This window comes from Pelecanus crispus, chromosome Z (genome assembly GCF_030463565.1).
Source record: "Pelecanus crispus isolate bPelCri1 chromosome Z, bPelCri1.pri, whole genome shotgun sequence".
NCBI lineage: Eukaryota > Metazoa > Chordata > Aves > Pelecaniformes > Pelecanidae > Pelecanus > Pelecanus crispus.
This window is the reverse complement of record NC_134676.1, coordinates 86,522,693-86,543,128: the sequence shown is the minus strand read 5'-3', so window position 1 is coordinate 86,543,128 and position 20,436 is coordinate 86,522,693. Positions and strand designations below refer to the sequence as shown.

At 65.9% G+C, this 20,436-nt stretch overlaps 2 protein-coding genes across 2 annotated transcripts in view; one reads left to right on the top strand and one right to left on the bottom strand.

Moving 5' to 3' along the window:
- Positions 1-330: 330 nt before the first annotated feature.
- LOC142596739 (transcription factor p65-like) lies at positions 331-4,633 on the bottom strand. Its single transcript, XM_075727132.1, has 5 exons — positions 4,624-4,633; positions 4,338-4,391; positions 3,315-3,463; positions 1,861-2,009; positions 331-334 (listed from the first exon to the last, which is right to left on the bottom strand). Exons 1-5 carry the CDS (start codon positions 4,631-4,633, stop codon positions 331-333), a joined length of 366 nt encoding a protein of 121 aa, XP_075583247.1.
- A 246-nt stretch (positions 4,634-4,879) lies between these two features.
- The window catches only part of KAT5 (lysine acetyltransferase 5), an 18,439-nt gene continuing 2,882 nt past the window's right edge, over positions 4,880-20,436 (top strand). Inside the window, exons 1-10 of the mRNA XM_075727131.1 lie at positions 4,880-4,906; positions 5,035-5,101; positions 5,621-5,689; positions 7,118-7,254; positions 9,732-9,923; positions 12,481-12,561; positions 15,609-15,683; positions 17,610-17,858; positions 19,653-19,742; positions 19,842-19,982. Coding sequence (XP_075583246.1) covers positions 4,895-4,906; positions 5,035-5,101; positions 5,621-5,689; positions 7,118-7,254; positions 9,732-9,923; positions 12,481-12,561; positions 15,609-15,683; positions 17,610-17,858; positions 19,653-19,742; positions 19,842-19,982 — 1,113 coding nt within the window. The 5' untranslated portion in view covers positions 4,880-4,894. The remainder of the gene's footprint in view (positions 4,907-5,034; positions 5,102-5,620; positions 5,690-7,117; positions 7,255-9,731; positions 9,924-12,480; positions 12,562-15,608; positions 15,684-17,609; positions 17,859-19,652; positions 19,743-19,841; positions 19,983-20,436) is intronic.

The window sequence follows — 20,436 nt, the reverse complement described above, 5'->3', positions numbered from 1 at the left end:
AGAGGTCCGGGGGGGGGCACCCCAAATATTTGGGGGCATCCAGGCATCTGGGGGGGGCACCCAGGCATCTGGGGGGGGCACCCAGGGGTGTGGGGGGCACCCCAAATATTTGGGGGCACCCAAGGGTCCAGGGGGGGCACCCAGGGGTATCCGGGGGGGCACCCCAAATATTGGGGGCATCCAGGCATCTGGGGGGGGCACCCAGGGGTCCGGGGGGGCACCCCAAATATTTGGGGGCATCCAGGCATCTGGGGGGGGCACCCAGGGGTATCTGGGGGGGCACCCCCAAATATTTGGGGGCATCCAGGCATCTGGGGGGGGCACCCAGGGCTATCTGGGGGGGCACCCCAAATATTTGGGGGCATCCAGGCATCTGGGGGGGGCACCCAGGGGTCCGGGGGGGCACCCCAAATATTTGGGGGCACGCAGGCGTCTGGGGGGGCACCCCAAATATTTGGGGGCATCCAGGCATCTGGGGGGGTCACCCATGGGTCCGGGGGGGCACCCCAAATATTTGGGGGCACGCAGGCGTCTGGGGGGGGCACCCCAAATATTTGGGGGCATCCAGGCATCTGGGGGGGGCACCCAGGGGTCCGGGGGGGGCACCCCAAATATTTGGGGGCACGCAGGCATCTGGGGGGGGCACCCCAAATATTTGGGGGCATCCAGGCATCTGGGGGGGTCACCCATGGGTCTGGGGGGGCACCCCAAATATTTGGGGGCATCCAGGCATCTGGGGGGGGCACCCAGGGGTCTGGGGGGGGCACCCAGGGGTCCGGGGGGGCACCCCAAATATTTGGGGGCATCCAGGGGTCTGGGGGGGCACCCCAAATATTTGGGGGGACCCAGGCATCCAGGAGGAGGAGCACCCAGATTTGGGGGTCCAGGCATCTCGGGGGGGTCACACCCATATATTTGGGATTCCCAGGCATCCAGAACGGGGAGCACCCAGATTTGGGGGTCCTGGCACCTCGGGGGGGGGGGCACCCACATTTGGGGGTCCCGGCGCTTCGGGGCGGGGGGTGGGCACCCAGATTTTGGGGGTCCCGGGACCTCGGGGCGGGGGGGGGCACCCAGATTCGGGGGGTCCCGGCACCTCGGGGCAGGGGGGGGGCACCCAGATTCGGGGGTCCCGGCGCCTCGGGGCGGGGGAGGGCACCCAGATTTGGGGGTCCCGGCACCTCAGGGCGGGGGGGGGGGGCACCCAGATTTGGGGGGTCCTGGCGCCCCAGGGCAGGGGGGGGCACCCAGATTTGGGGGTCCCGGTGCCTCAGGGTGGGGGGGCACCCAGACTGAGGGGTCCCGGCACCTCAGGGTGGGGGGGGGACACCCAGATTTGGGGGTCCCGGTGCCTCAGGGTGGGGGGGCACCCAGATTGGGGGGTCCCGGCACCTCAGGATGGGGGGGGGGCACCCAGATTTGGGGGTCCGGTGCCTCAGGGTGGGGGGGCACCCAGATTGGGGGGTCCTGGCGCTTCGGGGCGGGGGGGTCACCCAGATTTTGGGGTCCCGGGACCTCGGGGCGGGGGGGGGCACCCAGATTTGGGGGTCCCGGGACCTCGGGGCGGGGGGGGGCACCCAGATTTGGGGGTCCCGGTGCCTCAGAGCGGGGGGGGCACCCAGATTTGGGGGTCCTGGCGCCCCAGGGCGGGGGGGGGGGCACCCAGATTTGGGGGTCCCGGTGCCTCAGGGTGGGGGGGCACCCAGATTTGGGGGTCCCGGCGCCTCAGGGCGGGGGGGGGGGCACCCAGATTTGGGGGTCCCGGCGCCTCAGGGCGGGGGGGGGGCACCCAGATTTGGGGGGTCCCGGCACCTCAGGGTGGGGGGGGGCACCCAGATTTGGGGGGGTCCCGGCGCCCACCTGTGCACGTTGCGCTCGGGGGGCAGCTCGGCCTCGTAGTAGCCGTCGCGGCAATCCTTGCCCACCAGCTCGTGCGGGTGGGGGCGGTGGGGGGGCTCCTTGGTCACCAGCGACACCCGCACCCGCCCCGGGCCCCGGTAGTTGTTCACCTGTGAGACAGAACCATACTGGTTTATACTGGTTTATACTGGTTTATACTGGTTTGGACTGGGAGGCTCAGCTGAGGGGGTTGGGGGGGTGTTGGGGGGTGGGGGCTGTGCTTCCCGGGGGTGGGGGCAGCAGGGGGGCACTGGGAGGGGTCGGGGGGGGTCCTAGACAGGTAGTGGCGCATACTGGTCTATACTGGTTTAGATTCTTTCGTATGGGTTTATACTGGTTTATACTGGGAAGTTCAGCTGGGGGGTGGGGGGAGTGTCTGGGGGGTGGGTGCTGTGCTTCCTGGGGGTGGGGGCAGCAGGGGGACACTGGGAGGGGGTCAGGGGGGTGCTGGGCAGGCCATACGCCATACTGGTTTATACTGGTTTAGATTGGTTTGTACTGGTTTGTACTGGTTTATACTGGGAGGCTCAGCTGGGGGGTAGGGAGGGTGGTGGGGGGGTGGGGGCTGTGCTTCCCAGGGGTGGGGGCAGCAGGGGGGCACTGGGAGGGGTCGGGGGGTGCTGGGCAGGCCCCAGTGCACACTGGTTCATACTGGTTTTTAGATTTTTTTTTTATACTGGTTGATACTGGTTTATACTGGGAGAAATACACGGATGTTGGGGGGGGTCTTGGTGAGGTGGGTGCTGCAATCCCTGGAAATGGGGGCACTGAGGGGGGTCCTGGAAGGGTTGAGGGGGGTTCCCAGGCGGATGCCAGTGCATACTGGTGCATACTGGTTCATAGTGGGGTATACTGGTTTATACTGGGATATACTGGAAAACTCACGTAGATCTTGGGGTGGGTCTTGGGGGTGTCGGTGCCGCGCTCCCCAGCGCTAGGGACAGCGGGGGGGCACTGGGAGGGGTCAGGAGGGGGGTGCTGGGCAGGTAGCAGCACATACTGGTCTCTACTGGTTTAGATCCTTTCTTACTGGTTTATACTGGGATATACTGGGAGACTCACGCGGATGGTGGGGTGGGTCCTGGGGGTGTCGGTGCCGCGCTCCCCAGTGCTAGGGACAGCGGGGGTCACTGGGAGGGGTCAGGAGGGGGGTGCTGGGCAGGTAGCAGCACATACTGGTCTCTACTGGTTTAGATTCTTTCTTACTGGTTTATACTGGGATATACTGGGACACTCACGTAGATCTTGGGGTGGGTCTTGGGGGTGTCGGTGCCGCGCTCCCCAGCGCTAGGGACAGCGGGGGGGCACTGGGAGGGGTCAGGAGGGGGGTGCTGGGCAGGTAGCAGCACATACTGGTCTCTACTGGTTTAGATTCTTTCTTACTGGTTTATACTGGGATATACTGGGAGACTCACGCGGATGGTGGGGTGGGTCTTGGTGGTGTCGGTGCTGTGCTCCCCGGGGATGCTGCCGGCCGAGCGCCCCTCGCATTTGTAGCGGAATCGCATCCCCCGCGGCTTGGGCTGCTCCAGGATCTCCACGAAGGGGGCGGCCCCCCCCACCTCTGCCGGGGCACCCAGGCTTTGGGGACCCCCACCCAGGGGCACCCAGGCATTGGGGAACCCCACCCAGGGGCACCCATGGGCACCCAGGCTTTGGGGACCCCCACCCAGGGGCACCCAGGCTTTGGGGACCCCCACCCACGGGCACCCAGGCTTTGGGGACCCCCACCCAGGGGCACCCATGGGCACCCAGGCATTGGGGACCCCCAGCCAGGGGACCCCCACCCATGGGACCCCCACCCAGGCATTGGGGAACCTCACCCAGGGGCACCCATGGGCACCCAGGTATTTAGGACCCCCACCCAGGGGACCCCCACCCAGGGGCACCCAGGTGGCTGGGGGACCCCCACCCCACCCATGGGGACCCAGACATTGGGGACCCCCACCCAGGGGACCCCCACCCAGAGGGCACCCAGGTGTCTGGGGGACCCCCACCCACAGGCACCCAGGCATTAGGGGACCCCCACCCACGGGCACCCAGGCATTGGGGGACCCCCACCCATGGGCACCCAGGAGACCCCCACCCACACGGCACCCAGGTGTCTGGGGGACCCCCACCCACGGGCACCCAGGCATTGGGGGACCCCCACCCATGGGCACCCGGGGGACCCCCACCCGTAGGGCACCCAGGTGTCTGGGGGACCCCCACCCATAGGCACCCAGGGGACCCCCACCCATAGGGCACCCAGGTATTGGGGACCCCCACCCACGGGCACCCAGGGGACCCCCACCCACGGGCACCCAGGTATCAGGGGACCCCCACCCATGGGCACCCAGGGGACCCCCACCCACAGGGACCCAAGTGGCCGGGGACCCCCACCCATGGGCACCCAGGCCTCCGGGTGCCCCCCCCCACCCCCCGGGCCCCCCACTCACCCTGCGCCCCCCACTCCTGCTGCAGGAGGAAGGGCAGAAGCTCCGGGGGGGTCACTGGGGTGCAAAAAAACAAGGGGGGGGGAGGGCGTCACATGGGGGGGGTCCCCAAACCCCCCCACCCCCCATTAGGCGCCCCCCCCCTTTTAACGCTCTCCCAAGCGCCCTCGCTCCCGCGTTAACTCTGGAACCTACTGACGGCCCTTCCGCCGCCTTTGACGTCACGGGGGAAGGGGGGGGGGGAAAGTGGGGGGACCCCCCCCAAAATGGGGGGGGGGGGGGCACTCACCGTCCTCCATGGTGGGGGGGGGCACCGGAGGAGGGGGGGGTCCCGGGGACACCGGGGCGGGGCGGGGAGGCGACACGATCGCGCCGCCGCTTGCGGAAGTGCCGCGACCCCACGTGACCGCGGCTGCCGGGAAGGCCCCGCCCCCTTTTTTTAATTTTGGGGGGGGGGTAGACGCTGGAAGGAGGCGGGGCCTGCAGCGCAGCGAGGAGCCGGAAGGGGCGTGGCCAACGCCGGAAGTGGGGCGGGCAGCCCGGAAGCGGAGGCCGGGAGGATGGCGGAGGTGGTGAGTAGGGGGGCGGGGAGGGGGGAAACGGGGACACCCCCTTCCCCCCCCGGTATTTCGGGGACCCCCCCCCCCTCCGGTTAAGCCGGGGGGGGGGGGGGGCTGAGCCTCGCCCCGCCCCTTCGCAGGGGGAGGTGTCCGAGGGCTGCCGCCTGCCCGTCCTGCGCCGTAACCAGGACAACGAGGATGAGTGGCGTGAGCGGGGCGGAGCTAAGGGCGGGGCTTGGGGGAGGGGGAGGAGCCTGCGGGGGAAGGGGCGGGGCCTGGGGGGAAGGGGAGGGGAAGGGGGGCTGGGGAGGGGGCGTGGCCTGCGCGAAGGGGCGGGGCTTGGGTGGTGGCGGCAAGGGAGGCGTGGCCTGGAGCGCTGGGGCGGGGCTTGGTGGAGGAGGGGGCGTGGCCTGGAGGGGAAGGGGGGTGGAGGGGCAGGGCGGGGCCTGGAGGAGGTGGGGCTTTGGGGAGGGGCGGGGCTTGCGCGGAGGGGTGGAGCCTGTGGAGGGGGCGGAGCCTGGAGGGAGGGGCGGAGCCTGCAGGGCCCGGGGGCGTGTCCCGGGGGGTGTTGGGGTTCCCCGGGGGTGTTTGGGGTCATGGGGGCATTTTGGGGGGCAGGGGTGGGGTTTGGGGCCCCTCCCCCAGGGTGGGGAGGGTGTCAGGGGGTCCCTAGGGTGGGGGGGGTGTCCCCAAAAAGGGGGGGTGGTGACACCCCCCCTGCCCCAGCGCTGGCCGAGATCCTGAGCGTGAAGGACATCAGCGGGCGGAAGCTTTTCTACGTCCACTACATCGATTGTGAGTGGGGACCCGGGGGGGACACGGGGGGGACACAGGGACAAGGGGGGGACACGGGGACGGTGGGGCCACCACCCCCGTGGTGTCCCCTGGTGTCTAGGGGACACAGGGGGGACATGAGGGGACATGAAGGGGACATGGGGGGCTTCTAGGGGTGCCAGCACCCCCCTGTCACCCCTGTGTGTCCCTCTTCATGTCCCCTGGTGTCCCCAAAAGTAGGGTGGGGACACGAAGAGGCTACAGGGGGACACAGAGGGGCTATGAGGGGACATGGGGAGGACACAGAGGGGACATGGGGGGGTTCTAGGGGTGCCAGCACCCCCATGTCACCTCATGTGTCCCTCACAGTGTCCCAAAGAGTGAGGTGGGGACATGGAGGGGCAATGGGGGGACACAGAGGGGACTTGGGGGGGACACAGAGGGGACATGGGGGGGTTCTAGGGGTGCCAGCACCCCCATGTCACCTCATGTGTCCCTCACAGTGTCCCAAAGAGTGAGGTGGGGACATGGAGGGGCAATGGGGGGACACAGAGGGGACTTGGGGGGGACACAGAGGGGACATGGGGGGGTTCTAGGGGTGCCACCACCCCTCAGTCACTCCATGTGTCCCCTTAGTGTCCCCAAAAGTAGGGTGGGGACATGAAGAGGTTACAGGGCGACACAAGGGGACTATGAGGGGACATGAAGGGGCTATGGGGGGGGGACACAGAGGGGAAATGGGGGGGTTCTAAGGGTGCCAGCACCCCTCTGTCACCCCATGTGTGTCCCCCAGCATCCCTTGGTGTCCCCAAGAGTGGGGTGGGGACATGAAGAAGCCACAGGGGGACACAGAGGGGACATGGGGGGGGCTCTAGGGGTGCCAGCACCCCTCTGTCACCCTCATGTGTCCCTTTCGATGTCCCCTGATGTCCGCAAAGGTGGGGTGGGGACATGGAGGGGCTGCGGGGGGGACATTGGGGGTTCTAGGAGTGCCAGCACCCCCTTGTCACTGCCATGTGTCCCTCTCCATGTCCCCTGGTGTCCCCAAGAGTAGGGTGGGGACATGAATGGGGTCTGGGGGGACACAGAGGGGCTATGAGGGGACACAGAGGGGACATGGGGGGTTCTAGGGGTGCCAGCACCCCTCCATCACCCCATGTGTGTCCCCTGGTGTCCTCAAAGGTGGGGTGGGGACATGGAGGGGCTATGGGGGGACACAGAGGGGACATGGGGGGGGGTTCTATGGGTGCCAGCACCCCCCTGTCACCCCCATGTGTCCCCCCAGTGTCCCTTGGTGTCCCCAAAAGTAGGGTGGGGACATGGAGGTGCTACAGGGGGACACACAGGGGACACGAGGGGATGCAGAGGGACTACGGGGGGGGACATGGAGGGACTTTGGGGGGACACAGGGGTGCCATCGTCACTCGGTGTGTCCCCCCGTGTCCCCAGTCAACAAGCGGCTGGACGAATGGGTGACCCACGACCGACTGGACCTGAAGCGGGTGCAGGTGCCGCGGAAGGAGGCCAAGACGCCCACCAAGAACGGGCTGCCCGGCTCCCGGCCAGGCTCCCCCGAGCGCGACCCGGTGAGGGGACAGCTTGGGGACACTGGGGATGGCTTGGGGACAGGGTGAGGGGGGACAGGGCCCAGGGAGAGGGGGGTCTGGGGAGGGGTGTTGTAGGTGGGGGAGAGAGCTGGGGGGACGTGTGGGGACAGGGGGTGGCCCTGGGGTATGGGACAGCGACAGGGGCCAGCCCTGGGGGGACACACTAGGGACAGCATGGGGACAAGAGCCAGCGCTGAGGGGACACCAGGGACAGGCCTGGGGTGACACACCAGGGACAGGGGACAGCGTGGGGCCACACGCCAGGGACAGGGGACAGTGTGGGGACAGGGGAGAGCACAGGGGACAGTGTGGGGACAGGGGACAGTGTGGGAACACTGGGGACAGTGTGGGGACAGGGGAGAGCACAGGGGACACCAGGAATAGGGGACAGTGTGGGGACAGGGGAGAGCACAGGGGACACCAGGGACAGGGGACAGCCCTGGGGGCACCAGGGACAGCCCTGGTAAGACAAAACATTAGGGATGGGGGACAGTGTGAAGACAGGGGACAGCCTCGGGAGACACCAGGGATAGTGTGGGGACAGGGGACAGCCCTGGGGACACACACGAGGGACAGGGGACAGCGTGGGGACAGGGACAGCCCAGGGGACACACACCAGGGACAGGGGACAGCGTGGGGACAGAGGACAGCTGCAGGAGGACACCAGGGACAGTGTGGGGACAGGGGACAGCCCTGAGGACACCAGGGACAGGGGCCAGCCCTGGGGGGACACACTAGGGACAGCATGGGGACAAGAGCCAGCGCTGAGGGGACACCAGGGACAGGCCTGGGGTGACACACCAGGGACAGGGGACAGCGTGGGGCCACACGCCAGGGACAGGGGACAGTGTGGGGACAGGGGAGAGCACAGGGGACAGTGTGGGGACAGGGGACAGTGTGGGAACACTGGGGACAGTGTGGGGACAGGGGAGAGCACAGGGGACGCCAGGGACAGGGGACAGCGTAGGGACAGGGGACAGCCCTGGGGGCACCAGGGACAGCTCCAAGGGGACACCAGGGACAGCCCTGGTAAGACAAAATATTAGGGACGGGGGACAGTGTGGGGACAGGGGACAGCCTCAGGAGACACGAGGGACAGTGTGGGGACAGGGGACAGCCCTGGGGGCACCAGGGACAGGGGACAGCCCTGGGGGGACACACTAGGGACAGCATGGGGACAAGAACCAGCGCTGAGGGGACACCAGGGATAGAGGACAGCTCTGGGGTGACACACCAGGGACAGGGGACAGTGTGGGGACAGGAGACAGCCCTGGGGACACCAGGGACAGGGGACAGCCCTGGGGACACACACACCAGGGACAGGGGCCAGCCCTGGGGGAACACACGCCAGGGATAGCATGGGGACAAGAGCCAGTGCTGAGGGGACACCAGGGACAGGGGCCAGTGTGGGGACAGGACAGCTCCAGGACACCCGGACACCAGGGACAGCGTGGGGACAGGGGACAGCCCTGGGGACACCAGGGACAGGGGACAGCGTGGGGACACACACTAGGCACAGCTTGGGGACAAGAGCCAGCGCTGAAGGGACACCAGGGATAGAGGACAGCACAGGGGGACACCAGGGACAGGGGACAGTGTGGGGACAGGGGACAGCCCAGGGGACACGCACCAGGGACAGGGGACAGCCCTGGGGACACCAGGGACAGCATGGGGACAAGAGCCAGCACAGGGACAGGGGACAGCTCCAAGGGGACCCCAGGGACAGGGGCCAGCCCTGGGGGGACACACTGGGGACAGGGGCCAGCCCTGGGGACACCAGGGACAGGGGCCAGCCCCGTGGGGACGCGTTGGCCAGGGGACAGCCCTGGAGCCAGGAGGGGACACCCGGAGCCGTTGGGGACAGACCCGGAGCCGAGGGACGTCCCCAAAACCCCTCGGGGAGGGTGGGACGGGGATACCCAGCCCCCATGGGGGGACATCCCCGGTTCCGGTGGGGACACCGGGAACTGTTGGGGACACCCAGAGTCCAGGGGCCACCCCCAACCCTGGGGACACCCCTGGGGACACCCCTGGGAGGGGGGGTGGTGACACCTAAACCCAAGGGCCATCCCCAACCCCCACCCCCCACCCCAGGGGCCACCCCAAACCCTTGGGGACACCCCCCAACCCCGCTCGGGGACCTTGGGGACATCGCCCCGCTTTTACGGGACCTCGGGGACATTCGCCAACCCCCTTAGGGGGACTTGGGGGCCATCCCTGCCACCTGGGGAGGGAACAACGGGGGAACCCCCTTGGGGACGAGCGGCGAGGGCGGGGTGGCGGGGAGACCCGGCTCGGGGGGGGGCGGCCACCGCTGCTTCGCTTTTGTCCCCAAAAACCCCCACGCGGTGGCTTTGTCCCCAGAGCGAGCGTCCCCAGATCCCCCCCCACCCCCACCCCGCTGTCCCCAAATGTCCCCATGTCCCCCTAAATGCCTCCTCTTCCTCCCGGCGCAGAGGAAGAGCCTGGACCTGGCGCTGCCGGCGGCCCCCGCCAGCGGGAAGAGCTTGCCAGGGCCACCGGGGCCACCAGGGCCACCGGGGCCACCGGGCTCGGTGCCGGTTCAGATCACCCTTCGCTTTCACCTGCCCAAGGAGAGCGAGGCCGAGCCCCCCCCGGCCCCCCCGCCCGGCGGCCAGCGCCCCACGGTAACCCCCAGGGTCCCCAAATGTCCCCGATTGTCCCCAAATGGCCCCAAGGGGGTCCCTGTCACTGCTTCTGGCCCCCGTGGGTGCCCTGATAGGTCCCTGTGGTGGCCCGCGGTGTCCCCATGGTAGCCCCTGGTTCTGGAGGGTCCCCATCACCATCCTTGTCCCCAGCGGGCCCTTGTCACTGTCCCTGTCCCCAACGGGTCCTTGGTTTTGTCCCCAAGGAGTCCCGGTCACTGTCCCTGTCCCCAGTGGGTGCCCTGATACGTCCCTGTGGTGGCCCCCGGTGTCCCCATGGTAGCCCCTGGTTCTGGAGGGTCCCCGTCACCACTCTTGTCCCCAACGGGTCCCTGGTTTTGTCCCCAAGGGGTTCTTGTCCCCAGCGGGTCCCTGTCTCTGTCCCCAAGGGGTCCCCATCACTGTTCCTGTCCCCACTGGGTCCTTGTCACTGTCCCTGTCCCCAACAGGTCCCTGATTTTGTCCCCAAGAGGTCCCAGTCCCAAGTGGGTTCCTGTTCCCAAGGGGTCCCAGTCCCAAGTGGGTCCCTGTCCCTGTCCCCAAGGGGTCCCCGTCCCCACTGGGTGGCCTCATAGGTCCCTGTGGTGGCCCTCAGTGTCCCCATGGTAGCCCCTGGTTCTGGAGGGTCCCCGTCACTGTCCCCAGTGGGTCCTTGTCACCATCCCTGTCCCCAACAGGTCCCTGGTTTTGTCCCCAAGGGGTCCCTGTCCCCAGGGGGTCCCCTGATATGTCCCTGTGGTGGCCCGCGGTGTCCCCATGGCAGCCCCTGGTTCTGGAGGGTCCCTGTCACCATCCTTCTCCCCCGTGGCTCCTTGTCACCATCCCTGTCCCCAGTGGGTCCCTGGTTTTGTCCCCAAGGGGTTCCTGTCCCCAATGGGTCCTTGTCTCTGTCCCCAGTGGGTCCCTGTCACCATCCCTGTCCCTAGTAGGTCCCTGGTTTTGTCCCCAGTGGGTCCCTGTCCCCAACAGGTCCCTGGTTTTGTCCCCAAGAGGTCCCAGTCCCAAGTGGGTCCCTGTCCCCAAGGGGTCCCTGTCACCATTTCTGTCCCCAGCGGGTCCCTGGTTTTGGCCCCAAGGGGTTCTTGTCCCCAGTGGGTCCCTGTCTCTGTCCCCAGTGGGTTCCTGTCACCATCCCTGTCCCCAGTGGGTCCCTGTCTCTGTCCCCAGTGGGTTCCTGTCACCATCCCTGTCCCCAGTGGGTCCCTGGCTCTGTCCCCAGTGGGTTCCTGTCACCATCCCTGTCCCCAGTAGGTCCCTGGCTCTGTCCCCAGTGGGTCCCTGTCCCCAGCCGGTCCCTGGTTTCGTCCCCAAGGATTTCTTGTCCCCAGTGGGTCCCTGTCCCTGTCCCCAACAGGTCCCTGTCACCGTCCTTGTCCCCAACAGGTCCCTGGTTTTGTCCCCAACAGGTCCCAGTTCTGAGTGGGTCCCTGTCCCTAACAGGTCCCCGTCACCGTCCCTGTCCCCAGCGGGTCCCTGTCCCCCATGGGTCCCCCTCACCCCCAGCCGAGTGTCCCCAGCCCCCAGTGTCCCCCCCAGCCCCACTGTGTCCCCCCCCAGCCCCCAGTGTCCCCACAGGCCCCCCCGCCACGGCCGGGTGTCCCCTGAGCCTCTCCCTCCCAGGGCAGGGCTATGCTGGGGCCGTACTGGGAGCACTGGGGGGCTGCTGGGGCCATACTGGGAGCACTGGGGGGCCGCTGGGGACTGCTAGGGGCTACTAGGGCCATACTGGGAGCACTGGGGGGCTGCTGGGGCCATACTGGGAGTACTGGGAGGCTGCTGGGGACTGCTAGGGGCTACTGGGGCCATACTGGGAGCACTGGGAGGCTGCTGGGGTGATACTGGGAGCACTGGGGTGATACTGGGGATTGCTAAGGACCACTGGGGCCATACTGGGAGCACTAGGAGGCTGCTGGGATGATATTGGGAGCACTGGGAGGGACACTGGGGCAATACTGGGACCAATGGGGTGATACTGGGGACTCCTAGGGGCTACTGGGGCGATGCTGGGCATATTGGAGGGGCCGCTGGGGCAATACTGGGAGCACTGGGGTGATACTGGGGGGCTGCTGGGGCCATACTGGGAGCACTGGGGAGGCACTGGGGACTGCTAGGGGCTGCTGCGGCCATACTGGGAGCACTCGGGGGGTACTGGGAGCACTGGGGGGAGGCACTGAGGACTGCTAGGGGCTACTGGGAGCACTGGGGGGGTACTGGGAGCACTGGGGGGAGGCACTGGGGACTGCTAGGGGCTACTGGGGCCATACTGGGAGCACTGGGGGGTACTGGGAGCACGGGGGGGAGGCACTGGGGACTGCTAGGGGCTACTGGGGCCATACTGGGAGCACTGGGGGGTACTGGGAGCACGGGGGGGAGGCACTGGGGACTGCTAGGGGCTACTGGGGCCATACTGGGAGCACTGGGGAGGGGCAACAGACCCTCTTACTGCTCCCAGTTGCCCCCCAGCAGCTGGGCCGGGCCATACTGGGAGGGACTGGGAAGAACTGGGAGGGACTGGGAGCACTGATGGATGTCCCCGCAGAAGCGTAAGGTGGAGGTGGTGTCGCCCGCCACCCCCGTCCCCGCCGCCACCGAGACCTCGCAGGCCTCCGTCTTCCCCCAGGTGAGACCAGTGCTTCCCAGTAACTGCCCAGTAACACCAGTAACTGCCCAGTAACGCCGGTAACTGCCCAGTAACGCCAGTAAACCCCCACCCGGTAACACCAGTAACCACCTAGTAGCAGCAGTACTTGTTCAGAAACTTTGTGTTTCCACCAGTATGAGATAGCAGCTTCCCAGTAACACCAGTAACTCCCAGTACTTGTCAGGAATCCCAGTATACCCTTACTAAAAGCAGTATCTGACCAGTAAGACCAATAACTAACTAGTAACACCAGTAACTAACCAGGAAGACTAGTAACTGAGGTAATTTCTCATTTATACCAGTATCAACTGGGAAACTCCCAGTAACCCCAGTCACTTGCCAGTGCTTCCCAGTAACACCAGTAGCATCTTCGTAAAGCAAATAACTGCCCAGTAACACCAGTAACTAACCAGTAGCACCAGTAACTAACCAGCAAGACCAGTAACTAACCAGCAAGAGTAGCAAATGTGCAGTAACTTTTCATTCACCCCAGCATCAACTGGGAAATTCCCAGTAACCCCAGTCATTGCCCAGTACTTCCCAGTAACACTGGTATTCCCTTAGTAAAACCAGTAACTGCCCCAGTAAGCGCCCCAGTAACACCAGTAACCACCCAGTAGCAGCAGTACTTGTTCAGAAACTTTGTGTTTCCACCAGTATGAGGTAGCAGCTTCCCAGTAACACCAGTAAGTCCCAGTACTTCCCAGTAATGCTAGTATACCCTTACTAAAAGCAGTAACTCACCTGTAATGCTAGTAACTAACCAGTAATACCAGTAACTAACCAGCACCACCAGTAAATGTGAGGTAACTTGTTATTCATCCTAGCATCAACTGGGAAACTCCCAGTAACCCCAGTCACTTCTTGGTACTTCCCAGTAACACCAGTAGTGTCTTAATAAAGGCAATAAGTACCTAGTAAGACCAGTAGCTAACCAGTAAGACCAGTAACTAACCCATCAAACCAGTAACTAACCAGCAAAAGTAGTAAAAATGAGGTAAGTTTTCATTCACACCAGTATCAAGTGGGAAACTCCCAGTAACCCCAGTCATTTCCCAGTACTTCCCAGTAACACTGGTATTCCCGTAGTAAAACCGGTAACCACTCAGTAATGCCAGTAAGTGCCCAGTAACGCCAGTAACTGCCCAGTAACGCCAGTAACCCCCCCCAGTAACCACCCAGTAGCAGCAGTATCTGTTCAGAAACTTTGTGTTTCCACCAGTATGAGGCAGCAGCTTCCCAGTAACACCAGTAAGCCCCAGTATTGACCAGTTATCCCAGTATACCCTTACTAAAAGCAGTATCTGGCCAGTAACAGCAGTAACTAACCAGTAAGACCTATAAGTAAGCAGTAACACCAGTAACTCCCAGTACTTCCCAGTTATCCCAGTATACACTTACGAAAACCAATATCTGACCAGTAACACCAGTAACTAACCAGTAAGACCTATAAGTAAGCAGTAACACCAGTAACTCCCAGTACTTCCCAGTTATCCCAGTATACGCTTACGAAAACCAATATCTGACCAGTAACACCAGTAACTAACCAGTAAGACCTATAAGTAAGCAGTAACACCAGTAACTCCCAGTACTTCCCAGTTATCCCAGTATACGCTTACGAAAACCAATATCTGACCAGTAACACCAGTAACTAACCAGTAAGACCTATAAGTAAGCAGTAACACCAGTAACTCCCAGTACTTCCCAGTTATCCCAGTATACGCTTACTAAAAGCCGTATCTGACCAGTAACACCAGTAACTCCCAGTACTTCCTAGTTATCCCAGTATACCCTTACTAAAAGCAGGAAGTGTTCAGCAATGCCAGTATCGGCCCAGTAACACCAGTAACTAACCAATAACCCCCCAGTAACCAACCAGTAACCAACCCGTACCCGACCAGTAACCCCAGTAACCAACCAGTACCCACTTCCTAACACAAGAGCTGCTTGGGAGCACCCCCACTCTTCCCAGTAACCCCCCCAGTCCTCCCAGTAAACCCCCCCAGTAACCCCCCCAACCACCACTCCCTGGGGGGGTCCAGTCCCTTGGGGGGGGTCCCCAAATCCTGGGGGGGGTCCCCAAGTCCTTGGGGGGGGGTCCCCAAACCCTGGGGGGGCTCCAGTCCCTTGAGGGGGGTCCCCAAATCCTGGGGGGGGGTCCCCAAGTCCTTCGGGGGGGTCCCCAAATCCTGGGGGGGGTCCCCAAACCCTGGGGGGGGTCCCCAAACCCTGGGGGGGGCTCCAGTCCCTTGGGGGGGGTCCCCAAACCCTGGGGGGGTCCCCAGTCCCTTGGAGGGGTCCCCAAACCCTGGGGGGGCTCCAGTCCCTTGGGGGGGGTCCCCAAATCCTGGGGGGGGGCTCCAGTCCCTTGGGGGTGTCCCCAAACCCTGGGGGGGTCCAGTCCCTTGGGGGGGGTCCCCAAATCCTGGGGGGGGGCTCCAGTCCCTTGGGGGGGGTCCCCAAACCCTGGGGGGGTGGTCCCAGTCCCTTGGGGGGGTCCCGAAACCCCAGAGGGGGTCCCCAGTCCCCTGGGAGGGTCCCCAAATCCTTGGGGGGGTCCCCAAACCCTGGGAGGGTCCCCAAACCCCGGATGGGGTCCCCAGTCCCCTGGGGGGGGGGTCCCCAAATCCTGGGGAGTGGAGAAACCCTTGGGGGGTCCCCAGTCCCTTGGAGGGGTCCCCAAATCCTGGGGGGGTCCCCAAATCCTTGGGGGGGGGTCCCCAAATCCTGGGGTGTGCTCCAGTCCCTTGGGGGGGGTCCCCGGTCCCTTGGGGGGGGGTCCCCAAACCCTGAGGGGGGTGTCCCCAGTCTCTCGGGGGACCCCAAGCCTTCGGGGGGGTGTCAGTGCTTTGGGGGGTCCCCAGATGGGGGGGGGGGTGCCCTGGGGGGGGTCCCCGGGGAGGGGGGGTCCCTATGGGTGGGTCCTAGGAACATTGGGGGGGTCCCTGGGTCCTGGGGGGGGGTTTGGGGGCATAGGGGGGGGTTTGGGGGTGCAGGGGGGTGCTGACCCCCCCCCCCCGTTGCAGAACGGCTCCGCTCGCCGGGCAGTGGCCGCCCAGCCGGGGCGCAAGAGGAAATCGGCCTGCCTGGGCACCGACGAGGTGGGGGGGACACGGGGACACGGGGGGGACGGCGGGGGACATGGGGACATGGGGGATGGGGGGACATGGGGGATGGGGGGACGGGGGGGGACACAGGACAGGGGACATGGGGGACGGGGGGGGACATGGGACAAGGGGACATGGGGGGACACGGGGGATGGGGGGGACAGGGGAGGGGGACACAGGACAGGGGACATGGGGGGGACACGGGAGGGACATGGGGGACGGGGGGGACATGGGACAGGGGGACACAGGGGACACAGGGACATGGGGGGGACACGGGAGGGGACACAGGACAGGGGACGGGGACACAGGGACATGGGGACACAGGAGGGGACACAGGACAGGGGGACATGGGGGACAGGGGGACACGGGAGGGGACATGGGGGACGGGGGGGACATGGGACAAGGGGACATGGGGGGACACGGGAGGGGACACAGGACAGGGAACATGGGGGGATATGGGGGGACACAGGGGACGGGGGGACACGGGAGGGGACACAGGACGGGGACACGGGAGGGGACATGGGGGGGGACATGGGGGGCGGGGATATGGGAGGGGACATGGGGGGGACATGGGGGGGACACAGGACAGGGGGACACAGGGACATGGGGGGTCATGGGACACGGGAGGGACAGGGGACACGGGACATGGGGGGGACATGGGAGGGGACATGGGGGGACACGGGAGGGAGACGGGAGGGCACAGGGACATGGGACAGGGTGGGACACGGGAGGGACATGGGGGGGACGCAGGAGGGGACACGGGACAGGGGGACATGGGGGACAGGGGGACACAGAGGGGGACATGGGACAGGGGGACGGACACAGGGACACGGGGGGGACATGGGGGGGCACAGGGACACGGGACGGGGGGGACATGGGGGGGACACAGGACGGGGACATGGGGGACACGGCGGGGATGGGGGGATGGGGGACACGGGGACATGGGAGGACACGGGAGGGACAGGGGGACATGGGGGGACGGGGGGGGACAGGGGGACAGGGGGATGGGGGGGGTCATGGGGGGACACAGGGCCACAAGGGGGACATGGGTGGGACATGGGGGGACACGGGGGGGACGGGGGTATGGGGGGACAGGGGGCCACAGGAGGGACAGGGGGACATGGGGGGGACACGGACATGGGAGGATGGCGGGACACGGGGGATGGGGGAGGACAGGGGGACATGGGGGGGACACGGGGGATGGGGGGGATGGGGACATGAGGGGACATGGGGGGGGACAGGACAGGGGGATGGGGACACGGGGGGACAGGGACATGGGAGGGACATGGGGGGGGACACGGGACAGGGGTCGACATGGGGCGACACGGGGGAATGGGGGGGATGGGGACATGGGGGGACACGGTGGGGGACATGGGACAGGGGGACACGAGGGGGACAGGGTGGGAAACCAACCTTAAAGCGGGGAAGCTGAGGCACGGGAGGGGAAATGGGAAGAAAAGGGCGGAAAACCAACCTTAAAGTGGGGAAACTGAGACAGGGGAGGGGAAACGGGAAGAAAAGGGCGGAAAACCAACCTTAAAGTGGGGAAACTGAGGCCAGGGAGGGGAAATGGGAAGAAAAGGGCGGGAAAACCAACCTTAAAGTGGGGAAACTGAGGCCAGGGAGGGGAAATGGGAAGAAAAGGGCGGAAAACCAACCTTAAAGCGGGGAAACTGAGGCAGGGATGGAAAATGGGAAGAAAAGGGCGGAAAACCAACCTTAAAGCGGGGAAACTGAGGCAGAGGAGGGGGAAAGGAGACTTTGATTGAGGGAAACTGAGGCAGGGAGGGGAAACGGGAAGAAAAGGGCGGAAAACCAACCTTGAAGCGGGGCAACCGAGGCCGGGGAAGGCCGAGCCAGCCCTCGAGCGGGCTGAGGGGGGGGTCTCACGCCTGCCGCCCCCCGCCCCGCACTCCCCAGGACTCCCAGGACTCGTCGGACGGGGCCCCCTCGGCGCCGCGGATGACGGGCAGCCTGGTGTCGGATCGCAGCCACGACGACATCGTCACGCGGATGAAGAACATCGAGTGCATCGAGCTGGGGCGGCACCGCCTCAAGCCCTGGTACTTCTCGCCGTACCCCCAGGAGCTGACGGCCCTGCCCGTCCTCTACCTCTGCGAGTTCTGCCTCAAGTACGGCCACAGCCTGCGCTGCCTCCAGCGGCACCTGGTAGGGACCCCCGCCACGCTCGGGGACCCCCCCGGGGGGATTGGGGACACCCCTGGGGGGATTGGGGACACCCTCGATGATCGGGGGGCCCCCCCGGGGGGATTTGGGACCCCCTCGGGGGGATTGGGGACGCCCTCAGGGGGGAATCAGGACCCCCTCGACGATTGGGGACCCCCTCGGGGGGATTGGGGACCCCCCTGGGGGGAATCGGGACCCCCTCGACGATCAGAGACCCCCCCCGGGGTGATTGGGGACACCCTCAGGGGGATTGGGGACCCCCCCGGGGGGATTTGGGACCCCCTCGGGGGGATTGGGGATGCCCTCAGGGGGGAATCAGGACCCCCTGGACGATTGGGGACCCCCTCGGGGGGATTGGGGACCCCCCTGGGGGGAATCGGGACCCCCTCGACGATCAGAGACCCCCCCGGGGTGATTGGGGACACTCTCAGGGGGATTGGGGACCCCCCCGGGGGGATTTGGGGACACTCTCAATGATCAGGGACCCCCCCCGGGGGGATTGGGAACCCCCTCGACGATCGGGGACCCTCTCGGGGGGACTGGGGACACCCCTGGGGGGAATCGGGACCCCCTCAATGATTGGGGACCCCCCGGGCGGATTTGGGACCCCCTCGGGGGGATTGGGGACACCCCTGGGGGGAATCAGGACCCCCTTGACGATCGGGGACCCCCCCGGGGGGATTGGGGACACCCTCAATGATCAGGGATCCCCTCGGGGGTATTGGGGACCCCCCCAGGGGGATCAGGGACCCCCTCGGGGGGATTGGCGACACCCTCAGGGGATCAGGGACCCCCCCTGGGGGGATTGGGGACCCCCTCAGGGGGATTGGGGACCCCTGCAGCACTGGGGACCCCCCCGGGGGGATTCGGGACCCCTTCGATAATTGGGGACCCCCCCGGGGGGATTCGGGACCCCCTCGGGGGGACTGGGGACACCCTCAATGATTGGGGACCCCCCCGGGGGGATTCAGGACCCCCTCGACAATTGGGGACCCCCCTGGGGGGATTCGGGACCCCCTCAACAATCGGGAACCCCCTTGGGGGGATTGGGGACCTCCTTGGGGGGGATTGGGGACCCCTCGGGGGGGATTGGGGACCCCCCCTCAACAATCGGGGACCCCCTTGGGGGAATTGGGGACACCCATGGGGGATTTAGGACCCCCAAGGGGGGGAATTGGGGACCCCCTCAATGATCAGGGACCCCTGCGGGGGGATTCGGGACCCCTTGGGGTGATTACGGTCCCCCCCGCAGGGCACATCTGAGCCCCCCAAGATGGATTGGGGACCCCCGGGGTACTCCCAAACCCCCCAGATGTGATCTGCCCCCCCCCCCAGGGTACCCCCCAACCCCCCCAAATTTGATCTGCCTCCCCTGGGGTACCCCTAAACCCCTCCAGATTTGATCTGCCCCCCTCCAGGGTACCCCCAAACCCCCCAAATTTGATCTACCCCCCCCGGGGTACAGCCAACCCCCCCCAGATTTAATCTGCCCCCCCCCGGGGTACCCTCAAACCCCCCAAATTTGGTCTGTCCCCCCCCCCCCCAGGGTACCCCCACCTCCTCCAGATTTAATCTGCCCCCCCCCCCCCCGGGGTACCCCCAAAGCCCCCCAGATTTGATCTTCACCCCCTGGGGTACCCCCAGAACACACAACTTCCCCCCCCCACCCCCCACTATTCACCCTCCCAGGGGATGCTCCCCCCCCAAACCCCTTTCCTGGGGTCTAATTCACCCCTTTTTTTTTTTGCCCCCCCCCCCCCCCCAAAAATCAAAAAGACCAAATGCGACCTGCGACACCCCCCGGGCAACGAGATCTACCGCAAAGGCACGATCTCCTTCTTCGAGATCGACGGCCGCAAGAACAAGGTAAAACGGGATCGAGACGCTTGGGGGGGGGGTCCGAGGGGCACCCCCAAATGTTGGGGTCCCCCCCTGACCCCCCCTGGGACCCCCCCCCCCCCCCAGAGTTATTCGCAGAACCTTTGCCTCTTGGCCAAATGTTTTCTGGACCACAAGACGCTGTACTACGACACCGACCCGTTTCTTTTTTACGTCATGACGGAGTACGACTGCAAGGGCTTTCACATCGTCGGCTACTTCTCCAAGGTGGGCATGTGGGGGGGTTCTGGGGGGTTCTAGGGGGGTTCTAGGGGGGGTCCAGGGGGGGATGAAGTGGTAAGGAAGGGTCCTGGGGGGCTCAGAAAGGGTCCTGGGGGGCTTCAGGGGGGTCCTGGGGGGGATGAAGGGGTAGGGAAGGGTCCTGGGGGGCTGAGAAAGGGTTCTGGGGGGCTTCTGGGGGGTCCTGGGGGGGATGAAGGGGTAGGGAAGGGTCCTGGGGGGGTCCTGGGGGATGGGAGAGGGGCTGAGGAGGGTTTAGGGGGGCTTGGAGGGGTCCTGGGGGGGCTTCTGGGGGGGCTGGAGGGGATGAAGGGGTAGGGAAGGGTCCTGGGGGGCTGAGAAAGGGTCCTGGGGGGCTTCTGGGGGGTCCTGAGGGGGATGAAGGGGTAGGGAAGGGTCCTGGGGGGGTCCTGGGGGATGGGAGAGGGGCTTAGGAGGGTTT

Bases quoted from the DNA above. Each gene is read 5' to 3' on its own strand.
- LOC142596739 (XM_075727132.1), bottom strand. The intron at 3,464-4,337 runs GTGAGTGGGGGG...GTGCCCCGGCAG, and splicing joins GCAGGAGTGGGGGGCGCAGG to AGGTGGGGGGGGCCGCCCCC. The intron at 2,010-3,314 runs GTGAGTCTCCCA...TCTGTCTCACAG, and splicing joins AGACCCACCCCACCATCCGC to GTGAACAACTACCGGGGCCC.